This window comes from Carcharhinus amblyrhynchos, chromosome 7 (genome assembly GCF_965287045.1).
Source record: "Carcharhinus amblyrhynchos chromosome 7, sCarAmb.v2.hapA, whole genome shotgun sequence".
NCBI classification, from domain to species: domain Eukaryota; kingdom Metazoa; phylum Chordata; class Chondrichthyes; order Carcharhiniformes; family Carcharhinidae; genus Carcharhinus; species Carcharhinus amblyrhynchos.
In genome coordinates this window covers 92,463,729-92,477,088 of record NC_137330.1, presented here as the reverse complement: position 1 = coordinate 92,477,088, position 13,360 = coordinate 92,463,729, and the positions used below count along the sequence as shown (strand labels likewise).

The 13,360-nt window shown below is 44.5% G+C and overlaps 1 protein-coding gene across 1 annotated transcript; it reads right to left on the bottom strand.

Moving 5' to 3' along the window:
• Positions 1–2,279: 2,279 nt before the first annotated feature.
• On the bottom strand, positions 2,280–4,476 carry tent5aa (terminal nucleotidyltransferase 5Aa). The gene has a single exon (XM_080192795.1). It carries the CDS (start codon positions 3,839–3,841, stop codon positions 2,657–2,659), a length of 1,185 nt encoding a protein of 394 aa, XP_080048921.1. The 5' UTR covers positions 3,842–4,476; the 3' UTR covers positions 2,280–2,656.
• Between the last annotated feature and the right edge of the window lie 8,884 nt (positions 4,477–13,360).

Sequence of the window (13,360 nt, the reverse complement as noted above, 5' to 3'; positions counted from 1 at the left end):
TGCGCTGCATTTCGAGAGGTTTGTCAGGGTCTGCAGAATGTATAAGTGACGTGCAACAGTAAACAAATCAAGTTCTTGATAAATCACGGAACTGGTACAGGAAAATTCCTTCCATTGTTCACTTTTAGCTCACCTTTTTACAATGGAAAGTTTTCATTTCCAAGTAACCAACCACACGATTTTTCAGAACTGATTGTATTTACTGAAGTTCTTTTAAAAATATACATAAATGGTACCAGTCCTTTCCCATTGCAAATAAGCCAATTTTCCTCCCTGTTCCTGATTATGAGCCCCCCCCCCCACCCCCCGCCGCCCCACCCCACACACACTTACACTTTTTCCTGGCTCAAACAGCTTACATTAGCAGTGTTTTGCTGCATCCTGGGGTGACAAACTCTAGCAGAAATGCACAAAGAACAAACTTTGAACAAATGCAAAATTAGGATTGAGAAATATTGAGGATTAAGAGTATTTAAAAAGATAAAAAGGACAATCTCCTGCTGGCAGTGCAGTCACTTGGAAACAGGATTCGTTCAATAATTTACTGTAAATTTTAAAACTGCACTTTGAACTGCATTTCTAACTTAAATAACTGCAGTGGAGAAGAGTATAGCAGTATCTGGACATAACATGTTTTGGTCAAAAAGTCAAAATATTTTAACATGCCAATGCAATTTGGGAGTTGCTGTTGTTGTCTTGGTTCAAACAGCTGATGGAAGATTTCTCCCTCATTACACAACAGCGTTTTTTTTCCAAATATGCATAACCAGAGAATTTTGAATGCATTGTCACTTTCCAATTCAGTCGCTGGCCTGGGTTCAAGTATGTCCCCGACTCAAAAGACTGGTCAGATGTCGATCACTTCATTTGGTTTTGCACCCACAGTCAGGATTCCCTTTTATCGATAATGAACACATTTTGTTCCCAACAACTGTCAAAATAATAAAAGCACATGACTCTGGCAGTAAAATTATAACCAGATTAAGTGTAATATGTGTTTGGGTTAATGAAGCATTGGCACAGCCGACCTGATCATACACAAGCCTGCTTATGAGCAACACTGGTCTGTCCCAACCTTGCACTTCTAACAGGATTTCATTAGATTATTGAGCTAAATTCGTTATCTACTTCACAATTAATCAGGTGTCATAAGCAAACTACAACATTTCATAGCTCTCGTCTCCCCCCCCCCACCCCACCTTCCATTTATCCCCTGACACCCAACTGTGCGTGATCTAATTCACAAATCTGCAACTGCAACGCACACACACCACATTCACAGAATCTCAGATCCCCTTCTTGGAGTGACGAAACAGAAACAAAGTGCCAAGGAACCTCATAACAAACTGGAAATTATAAAGTACTTCGTTTAAACGCCTGCCTAAGTGCTACACTGTCCAAGACAATACATACTTTGAATCTATCACATAAACAGCAATTTTTTTTAAACACAAGTATTTTCCAAGAAAATAGGGAATTTAGTAATTCGTGCAAGAACACGTTTCTTTTGTCCCTGATAAAGAAAAAAATGTGGATTAAGCCACAAAATTTGAATACAGTATCTCCATTCCCGTTTTTTTAATAGGCACTTTTTGATTCAGATAGACAAATATAAATTAGCCACGTCTGTCCTTGGGTATATTTTTGATGATATATATATATAGAAAACGAAAAAATCTTTGGTCCTTAAACATTATATTAGCCACAGCGTTCTGCACACTTCCATATTTAAAAAAAAGTGAAGTGTGCCTTCTCTCAAACCGGGAGTCCACGGACACAGCTCAACAGCGACTTCTGCCGTCGCCCTGTTTAACAAATCTTGCATTCTCTGGAGCGAAAACCATTTAGAGTTTTAGAAAGCACTCAAAAACACAAAAAAAATAAAGCAAGCGACTGCGAAGAAGCAGTTTCACTTGGTATATCCATGGCAAACCTCCAAATGCAAACATGTTACCCCCCTAGCCCCCCTCCTCCACAGAAAAAACACCCCGTTAACAAGAAGGCAATTCACCATTTGAGTGAGCTTCATTACTTGAGTGAGCTTCTCTGCTCCACCGTCAGGAGAACAGGCGAGAAGGGAAAATTCCCTCAGCCTTCAAAAGTCAGCATTTTTTTTGTTAAGAGAAAAAGAGGCTGATCGGTCCTTACCATAAGAGAGTGTACGGCTGCTGAAATCCCATGTTGTCATTTTTAGGCTTCCAACCAGAATGAGGGAGGGAGGGAGGGTTGGATAAGCCAATGCAAACGAAAAATCAAAAGGTGGGGGGGGGGGGGGGGGGCGGATTTTTCAATTCATTTTAAAGCTGCCATACCCAGCTCTCGGGGGGTTGGGGGGGGGGGTCGAAACCAAATTTGTTTCTGTTTAAAGAAATAGATATTTCGATCTGGCTCAATTAGAAAAAATACACGCAAGCTATCTCTTTTTTTTTAGTAAAAGTAAGCTTTCACAAAAGTTGAGCAGATCGGAGCAATTGCACTAAACAAACCAGGCCTGGGTTAAACTCTCTATGTGTGAGTGTGTGCGTGTATGTGTGTGTGTCTCCCACCCTTTATTCAAACCACAAAAGGTGCTGTATCCCCCTTCTCGTGTTCTCACCCTCCTTGCTCGCTTGCCCCCTTTTTTTTGTCCCTCTGGTTCTCACAGGCTTTACTCCTTTCAGTTACAGGGTAACCAGGTCGAGTAGGTGTGCTGCTGACAGGTAAACACAGGCTGCACATGGGCGATGTAGTAATTGTTGAAATTGGCGTCGGTCACATAAGGAGCCGGCTGGTAGTAACAGGTCACATTGGCCACATTGGGGATAATGTTCTGCTCGGCCAGCACCCGGAGGGCCAACATGGTGATGAGGTTCAAGGTCTGCCTCCTCTCGTGTCCCATCAGGCAGACGGTGCTCTCGTTCACCACCCTCTGCAGGGTCATCAGGTAGTCGTACTTGCGGTCCTCCAGCCCCAGGAAGTGATTCTGCAGGTAGGACTCCAGCTTGCGCTGCTGCTCGCCGATGTCCGAGAAGTCGATGAAGAAGCGGGAGCACATGTACCGCTGCAGGGCTTTCATCTCGCTCTCCGAGGCCGCCCTGAAGCCCCGCACCAGCAGGTTACAGTACTTGAGCAGCCCCCCGCCGCGGATCTCCTCCGGGTTCCTGGTGGCGATCACCTTGTGCTGCAGATGTTCCAGCGCCTCCTCGAAGTCGCCGTACACGCTCTCGCCCAGGATGGTGGGGTGGAAGTGCTCCGACATGGGGTTCTCGGAGCACTCGTAGAAGAGCAGCAGCGAGTCCAGCTTAATCTGGAAAGCGTCCACGCTGAATTCGAACTGCCTCCGCAGCGAGTCCACGAATTTCAGCTCCACGTTCTTGCCGCTGTTGTTGGACAGCGAGATGAGGCTCCAGCGGTCCGAGTCGTTGCAAACTTTCACCATCTTCTGCACGTAGGCTTCCTTGAGGGTGAGCGGCGTGATCTTCTCCTTGTTGACCCCCTCGGGTAAGAAGTCCAGCAGGCAATCCAGCACCACGTTCTTGACGGTCTGAAACTCCTTGTCGCCGCTCAGCTCGGCGCGGAAGATCAGGTCCAGGTCCTTGTAGCCCAGCCCGCTGTGCTGGTGCAGGACGTGGCTGGCCGCCGAGCCGTTCAGCCTCACGTCCCGCACCCGGATCCGCTTCTCCTCCAGGCGGCTCCGCACCACCTGCACGATCTGCCGGGGCTTCACCTCCAGGGTGGGGAAGTTCCCCCGCCCGTGAATGGGGATGGTCTCCGTTAGGATCCTGTCCAGCCGCTGCACTTGCTCCCAGTTCAAAACGTTATAACTACTATTGCATTTAGTGTTGGCATTGTCATCAGCCATCGTAATTTCCAAACTCGCTTCCTTTGGTTTTTTTTGTTTAAAAGAAATTGCAGACGTGATCAATTTCTTGTTTTCTGCTGGTTATATATATATGTATGATGGTGGCGTGTCTTTTTTTTAAATTCTCACCGCTGTGCAGTCTGCAAAGCTTTTCAGCTATCTGCGTATTAACTCTCCCATTAGTTTTTATATGGCTTCCCAGTGAGTTCCGGTTGTGAGTCACGGATATGGCACGCCTCTGATATTTGCATAAATTGTTGAGTCCATTTCCCCGCTCTGGGCTGGCTTAGCAACACATAATCATGCCTTTTTCAAATGTCTTGCACTCCCCTTCTGGGCGAGTGTTTAAGCCTGGGTTTCAAAGCTGGAACAGGGCTGCGAGTCAGCTTTTGTGTGTGTGAGAGACAGACAGACAGATACACTCAGACAGTATTTCTAGACTACACTGTCTAACTCTCAACTCCCCCCCCCCGGAGCCGGCCAGCCCAGGCTGGCTTGATTGACAGCTCCCTTTCAACCAATAGGGAGCCAGGTTCCCATTGCCGTTGACGTCAGACGGCCAATCAGCGTAGTGCAGGGGCGGGACCAGGAGGCAGGCTGATTTATTTCGCAGAGAAATTCAATGGAAAGTTGAGAGGCTTGGAGCTAATGAGAGAGAAATGCTCCATCAAGCAGTCGCTTGTCATCTTGCTTCCCCCCCCAACTGCACTTTACTAATTCCTTCAGACAGCAACAGATCCCCTTCTCTTCCTGTGGGAATGGGGTAACAAACATTTGGGAAATTCTGAAGTTACCTGTAACCTTTGAGCCCAGGGGACCTGTTGGGAATGGGGCGGGGGTTCAGATCTCCAGCACGATCAGATTATTAAGAGTGATGCAGAGGTGATCATTTATAGCAACTTTCGAGACACAGTCATTCTTAATACATTTTTATTTAAGGAGATTTCGAGGAGTTTCCTCTCACAGCATTCCACCCCCCGGATTTTGGGAATAAAAAAAGTGAAACACCCGGAGGCCAAAGTTCAATTAATATTCATAACACAAATTGTATTTGACAACGCACCTGGATGTGTGATTGCTGCAGACGGCATGGAAATCGGGCCTGGAGGAATTAAGCCTGGTTATTTTGAAGCTCTATTCCGTATTTCCCATGGAGTCGAGGTCAGCTGTACATGTGCGTCATTTTATAGACACTATCTGCTTCAATCACTGTTATCATACCAAATACTCGAACCTTGGAAGTGGCGAATATTTCGAAGGGACATGCTGAGTTTAAAAGTTGGATAACAAATATCTCCCACGTCTTTTTTTTTGTAAAGGAAGTGTAGATTTGTCCAACCGATCCACTTTAAAACCAAAGCATTTTTTAAAAAAAGAAAATTAAAAACGTGATTGGATGATGTTGGCAATTTGCTCAGTCTGTCCAGAGCAGTTTGTAGCGTGGTAACTGCGTCTCCTGTCGGCAGCACCGCTAATAGCGACAGTCCCACAAGTTAACAGTGAGACATTCCTGATCTCTGCCTCTTGTATCAATGAAAAGCGCTCTAGCAGGCTAAACTAAACGATTTTGAAAAATGTTGATCAGATGAAATCTTTCGACGTCCTTCAGTTGAAACCATTCCGGGGGGGGGACCGGGGGCAGTGGCTGTGTTTTAAGTCACCATTACAATGCGCCCTATAATCAGCAGGCCAGAGACAATATCAGCTGTGGAAAGCGTTTACGATAAGGCTAAGCTGTCTAAGATATGTGTGTGTATATACATCTTAAAAGAATATATTGACTTAATGAATGGTTCATTTTATATCTGTTATTATTGCAAAGCGCTACTTCTCTGCAGGAAATGAGTGACACTCCAACAAAAAAGTCACAGGCAATATAGATCTATTGGTCTAATTTCCGCATAAATTAACACAATTCGTTATCTCAGGTAAAGACGGGTTTAATTCTATATCACATTAATCTAGTTAACACTAGTCAGTATAACTTCTGATCAGTCCGCTTGACTTGCTCGTGGAACTGACACGGTAAGAAGCCCTATAAACATAGTGGGGGGGGACACAAGGTTGAAATGCCTTTTGACCAAATGGGAGGTAAATAAGTATTGATTAAGCTCAAATGCATAGGCATTCGGAGTCGGGGCTGAGCTTGTCTATTGTTTCGGGCCGTTCCCCTCTTTTTGGAAGCTGCCCCTTTTAATTTATCCGCTCGTTAATTTGAGTCAGTTTACTTGGTTGACCAAAAAGATTGGTAAGAAGCAGTGAGTATTTTTTAGTGGGACGAAAGGAGTACCTGAGGGCCTGGTAGGTAGATGGCCCTTTAGCAGCTTTCCCCCCCACCCTCCCCACAGTATAAATCATAGAATACCTATAGTGTAGAAGGAGGCCATTCGGACCATCAAACCTGCACTGACCACAATCCCACTCAGGTTCTATTCCCATTATCCCTATGCATTTACCATAGCTGGTCCCCCTGATACTGAGGGGTAATTTATGCAAGAGAAATAGGATTGAATCCAAAGTAGGACAGGTCCCTTCTGGAATTTCAAAGTTCCCAAAATGTCAGGAGTAATTTGAAACGTTGGCTTCTTGCAGGCTCCTGAACCCTGCTGTCTGACTCACATGGAAAACTGTGTGTGCGAGTCACGCAATGTGATTTTACTGGAGCAGCGAGTTAGTGCCCCAAGGTTGGGCTCATGTTGATGCATACTATTAGAGTAGATCAAAAATGGAGTTGGGACTCCAATTAAATCAACCATTGATATTATCAAATAGCAGTGCATGCGCAAGAATCACAGAATCCATATAGTACAGGAGAAGGCCATTCAGTCCATTGAATCTGCAGCAACTCTCTTAACGAGCATCTTACCCAGGCCAACCCCCGGACCTACCCCATAACCCCATGCATTTTCCCCCGCTAACCTTGAGACAGTAAAGGAAAATTTAGGGTAGCCAATCCACCTAACCTGCACATCTTTGAACTGTGGGAGGAAACTGGAATCTGGAGGAAACTCAGGAAGATACTGGGAGAATGTGCAAGCTTCCACACAGACGGTCACCCAAGCTGGGAATCAAACCCTGACGCTGTGAGGTAGGAGAGCTAACCACTGCCACCGTGCCATCCAGAATTGAATGACCTCCCTGTCCTCTTTCAATTTGTATGTTTGCATACAAAACTCTAAGGGAAGTAATTGGTTTTAACACATTTTCCATACTGTGGGAGATAGTACACTTGGGCATTGATTTTGTATTAAAATAATGTTCTTACCTGCACAGATTTTTTGAAACATTTCTCTCTCCTTGTAGTGCTACTATTTGACATCACCAATAGGAAACTGCCCTCTAATTACCTAAAGGCTGGGGCTCTGATTAGTCTTGGTGCTGATTCAGAGCCAGTAAGGCCTAAGAAACCAAGTTGTGAGCTTTTGCTGCTATGCAAGTATCAGACAATGGCTGTCTCCAATAAGGGAGAATCCACCACCAGCAACAACCTGGAGAAACTGAACTGGATCAGCCATATGGCGAAAAACTGCAGCAGGCGACGGTGCAGAGGGACCTCGAGGTCCTTGTGCATGAGTCGCAAAAACCCAGCTTGCAGGTGCAGCAGGTGGTCAGGAAGGCTAATGGGATGCTGGCCTTCATAGCGAGGGGGATTGAATATAAAGGTAGGGAGGTCTTGCTGCAGCTGTATAGGGCATTGGTGAGGCAGCTGGAGTACTGTGTGCAGTTTTGGGCGCCGCACCTGCGCAAAGATATTTTGGCCTTGGAGGGAGTGCAGAGGAGGTTTACTAGGCTGATACCGGAGTTGAGGGGGTTGAGCTATGAGGAGAGGCTGAATAAACTAGGCTTGTACTCGTTGGAGTTTAGAAGAATGAGGGGAGATCTCATTGAGACATATAAGATGATGAATGGGATGGATAGGATAGAGGTGGAGAGACTCTTCCCGCTCAAAAAAGACAGTAGGACTAGGGGGCACAGCCTCAAGATAAAGGGGAGGCGGTTTAGAACGGAGTTGAGGAGGAACTTCTTCACTCAAAGGGTGGTGAATCTCTGGAATTCTCTGCCCGTTGAAGTGGTGGAGGCTGCCTCGCTAAATATTTTTAAGACGCGGGTTGATGGGTTTTTGATAAGAGAGGGGATTAAGGGTTATGGGGAGAGGGCGGGAAGGTGGAACTGAGCCACGACAGATCAGCCATGATCTTATTGAATGGCGGGGCAGGCTTGAGGGGCTAGATGGCCTACTCCTGCTCCTATTTCTTATGTTCTTATGTTCTTATATAAATACTGTGACTACAAAAGCAGGTCAGCTAGGAATGTTGCAGTAAGAAAGTCACCTCCTGATTTCCCTCTATTATAGGGAGTAAGTGCTGATGGAATATTCTCAACTTGCCTGGATGAATGCAGCTCTAGAAACATTCAAGAAACTTAACACCATCCAGGACAAAGTCATCTGCTTGGCCTTCACTCCATCTGCCACCTTAACATCCACTCCCTCCATCACCAGTGCACAGTGGCACCAGTGTGTAGCATTTGCAAGATGCATCTGATGAAGCCTCCTCTGACAACACCTTCTAAACCAAGACTTCTGCCACCTAGAGGAACAAGGGCAGCAAGAGTATGGGAACACCACCACCTGCCAGTTCCCCTCAAAGCTGCACACCCTGACTTGGAACCATGTCACCATTCCTTCTCTGTTTCTGGATCAGAATGGTACAACTCCTGTCCTAACAGCACTGTGGTTAGTTATGAACTAAAACAGGAAAATACTTTTGAATGAAAACAATTCCTACTGAACTTTCCTTCTGTTTCAACTGGTGATGAACCTTATGCTCCAGTGGAGCATTGTGGCTAGATAAGACTGCATGACCAGCTGACCAGAATTTCCAGGTTCAGTTCAAAGAGTAGGTGGGATTTTCCTTCATGGTGGGCTGGAAAATCTGTGAAAGGATGGCAAGAACTTCATTTGCATTTTGTTAATGGAATGTAAATGAAGACCTGAACACTGCCACTCCCCTTCCCTCCCCCAAACCCGATTCCCCATGATGCTAACTGAAAGACATGTTTGCATGAAACACTTTTGGAATGACGTAGCACACAAATATTGGGACTTATGTAAACAATGCTTGGGGCTGCCTCCGAAGTTCAGGATTGAGGCCGTCCATAATCCTGGACACTGAAATACTGGCAGTAGTGGGTCGGAGAAGCATCTGCAGGTGGATCTTCCAGATTCCTGGTGGGGAATACATCATCCAGCTTCAGAGTATTCCTGGAGATTCATTTTCATTCTTAGGGTATCCCTCTTAGAAGCAGAAGTAGACAAATTTGGTCCTTCGAGCCTGCTCCACCATTCAATCAGATCATGGTGATCTCTCCCTGGTCTCAAATCCACCTCCTTAGCTGTTCCCCATGTCCCTTTATCCCCTTTTATTAGGAATATATCTATCTCCTTGGAACCATTCAGTGATTCAAATTACACCATGCTATGGGGCAACAAGTTCCACAAATTCACCTGCAAGAAGTAATTCCTCCTCATCTCGGTTTTAAATCTACCACCTCTCAACTTATGCCTGTGACCTCTTGCTCTAGATCGCCCCATAAGAGGAAACATTTATCAATCCATTTAAAAATTTTATATACTTGGATCTTCTCTTTCTAAACTCCAGCGTGTACAGGCCCAAACTGTTTAATCTTTTCTCATATGTCAATTCACGATCCCTGGAATCAATCTGGCGAACCTCCTCTGAACTGCCTCCAATGCAATCACACCCTTCCTTAAATAAGGAGACCAAAACTGGACTCAACACTCCAGATGTGGTCTCACCAACATCCTATACAATTGCAACATTTCTCTACTTTTATTCCAGTCTGTTCCGGTCTTAGAGTGCTCCCAAAGATTAACCTTTTTTAGAAGATGCACCTTCTTCAACAGTGAGTCAGTGATGTGGATGAGTTTTCGATTTTGGCACCCAGATACGACAGTGGACTACCTGCCATCCAGCCCTGCCCTGCCATCAAATACAGCATAAAACGCTGAGGTGTGTAATTAATGAGGTCTGGGCTGGAAGGTTTGAGGCACTTTCCTGCCAGGCGTCTCAGTGGGAAACACTCCACATTCTCACCTCCTTCAGGCACCTAGTCTCAAAATGGAGAAAAGTCTTTCATTGACATTGATTTGTACTTTTTTGGTTTTGTTTGAGTAACTGCATTTCTTCTTTGCTACCTCCCCTGGCTCAAACAGTCACTGAAGAGAGTAACTGCCAGAGAGGCAATGGCCTAGTGGTATCATTGCTAGACTATTAATCCAGAACTTGACTAATGTTCTGGGGACACGGGTTCGAATCCCGCCATGGCAAATGGTGGAATTTGAGTTCAATAAAAACATCTGGATTAAGAATCTATAATGACCATTGTCGGAAAAACCCAAGAGAAGGAAACTTGCCCCTCCTTACCTCATTAATTACACATCTTGGCGTGTTTCTGGCCTACATGAGACTCCAGAGCCACAACAATGTAGCTGACTCTCCATTGTCCTCCAAGGGCCACTAGGGATGGGCAATAAATGCTGGCCAGCCAGTGACGCTGATGTCCTACAAATGAATTTAAAAAACTGATATTTATAAATAAATCATAGAATCCTACAGTGCAGAAAGAGGCCCTTTGGCCCATTGAGTCTGCACCCAACACAATGCCACCCAGGCCCTACCCCATATCTCTACATATTATACCCCCTAATCCCTCTAACCTATGCATCCCTGGACACTAAGGGGCAATTTCTTAGCATGGCCAATCAACCTAACCCGCACATCTTTGGTTCAAGACCCTCCAATCGACCACACTACCTAATCAATCTAGTTTTGATAGAAGACGTTTATTAACAACCTTCAAATGTTTAGTACATGTGTCAAAAAATGGTTGGCCTGTGTGGTATCTCAGAGTAAAAGCTTTTTAACGATTGTGTTAGACAAATAAAGTACCTGAACTGCCCAGTAATTAGTATAATTTTGTATCAGTTATTTAATAATGTTGTTGTAGAATAGCAAAATAATTGTTCCTGGGGTGCAAGGTGCACATGGGAATCTGCACTGGAATTGCTTATGCAGCTGGTGAATACTTTTTTCCAGTCTGAAGATTAATATCTGGTTACAATATGAGAATTTGTCCTGAAATTACAGTCTGTTCTACTCAAATCTTGTTGTTCGCACATTTGCTGTGGTATTTCGGTTTTATTTGTGTTGAAGTATGTTTGTTATGTGTGCTTGTGTGCAGACTTCCTTCAGCAGAAACACGCAACAATTGCCATATGGCACGCAATTTTCAGTGTGGTGGAACTCCGTTTGATATAGCTAGCTAACATGCGTTTAAAATAGTAAACCACGGAATGAATTAGCGAAAGAGGAAAACTTTTCAGTAGTAATGCTTGATGATTTTAGCATATATAGGGGACTTGTAAAAAGATAATTAGGGATGAGTTAGAAATTCAAACGAATCCATATCTGTTATACTTCTTTGTTTTTAAACTCTATTATGTTGTTTTTTTTATGTTAAACATTTATCTTTGGTCCAAGCTTTTATCATTTAAGACTCTACTTCTTGCAGAATGACCAAACTGAGTATGGTAAATCTGAAGGAAAAAGAAATGTAGCACGACACACCAAGTTTTTAGTTGCACAAATGGTTTTTGTAGTGATTTCAGTGGGTTGGATTAAGCTTTTAGGTCTATTAGGAACAAGTGCTGTTTATATCAATAGTCAAAAATAAAGTTTATTTATTAGTATCACAAGTCTTGCATTCACACTGCAATGAAGTTACTGTGAAAACCTCTGAGTTGCCACACTCCGGCACCTGTTCAGTACACTGAGGGAGAATTTGGCATGGCCAATGCACCTAACCAACACATCTTTCAGACTGTGGGACGAAATCGAGCACCTGGAGGAAACCCATGTAGACACAAGGAGAATGTGCAAACTCCACACACACACACACACACACACACACACACACACACACACACACACACACACACACAGTGTGACCCAATCTGGGTCCCTGGCACTGTGAGGCAGCAGTGCTAACCACTGTGCCGCTCACAGTCGCTGAATAATTGAACTGAGGTAGCTTCCTACAGCTCTATTGTTATTAAGGGAGCCAACATTTCCAAATTATTAATGATAATTGGAAATCAGTTAAATCTTGCAGCCCACAAGCTTGAAACTTGCTTCGATCTCTAATTCATCCTCTAGTCTCTCCATTGTAATTGTCTGTTTTCATCTCCATAGCACCTCAGCCCACCTGCTGCTGAAACCTGCACCTAAATACTCCAGTGCTTTAAGCTGACTTCCCGATCTTCCAAACTTTACGGAGTCAGCTCATTCAAAACTCAGCTCCCCATATTTATACTGCTTACTCATCATCTCTCGTCCTTAATGACCTGCATTGGATTCCATTCCTCAATGACTCTAATCTTCTTGCCCTGCAACCCACCTCCCAAAATTCTCCACCCATCTGACCCTAGAGTTTTGTGTATCCATGTCTCCTGCCCTCTCCCTCCCCACCCTCCCCCACTCCCTTTTCCATATCATTGGTGGCTGTTCAATTAGTATTAGGGGGCGGTACGGTGGCACAGTGGTTAGCACTGCTGCCTCTCAATATCAGGGAACTGGGTTCAATTCCAGCCTCAAGTCACTGAGTGGAGTTTGCACGTTCTCCCCAGTTTGCGTGGGTTTCGACCAGGTGCTCCGGTTTCCTCCTACACTCCAAAAATGTGCGTGTTAGGTTGACTGGCCATGCTAAATTGACCACTAATGTGACAGGGATTAATAGGGTAAATGTGTGGGGTTGCTGGGTGGGGTTATTGTTGGTGCAGACTCAATGGGCTGTATGGCCAGTAACTGCAGTGATTCTATTCTATCCAGGCTCTAAGCTCTGAACTCCCCTTCCTAAATTTTGCTGCTGCGCCATCTCAATGGATGGCATTTTTAAGCTGTGTTCACCCCAAAACCAGAAAATCCCAAATCTATCCATGGTTACCCCCCACCCCTGACACCTGCTATGATTCCCGTGGCAGGCGGGAAGGAGGATTCTCCCCTCCTATCTTTCCTTTAAGATCTTCCTTCAAACTCTCCCCTTTGACTCAGCTTTTGTTCACCACTTATTACATCTTTCTGTGACTCTGTATTCTGGTTAGGTGCATTGACCCGAACAGGCGCCGGAGTGTGGCAACTAGGAGAATTTCATAATAACTTCAAAGCAGTGTTAATGTAAACCTTACTTGTGACTAATAACTATACTGTATTAATTTTTGTTGCTGATTATTTCCTGTGAAACACTGACGTTTTTCTCTATCTTAAAGTTGCTATATAAATGCAAGTTATTTTTATGGTTGTAGTACTTGTAGTGAGGCTTCTTGCTATGGTAAATTGTTTCAAACTTTCTCAGTTTTAAGCCATCCAATTATTGCAATAGGGTACGCAATTATATGACCAAAGAGGTAAATCTTTGATCAACTAATTTCACACACAAATA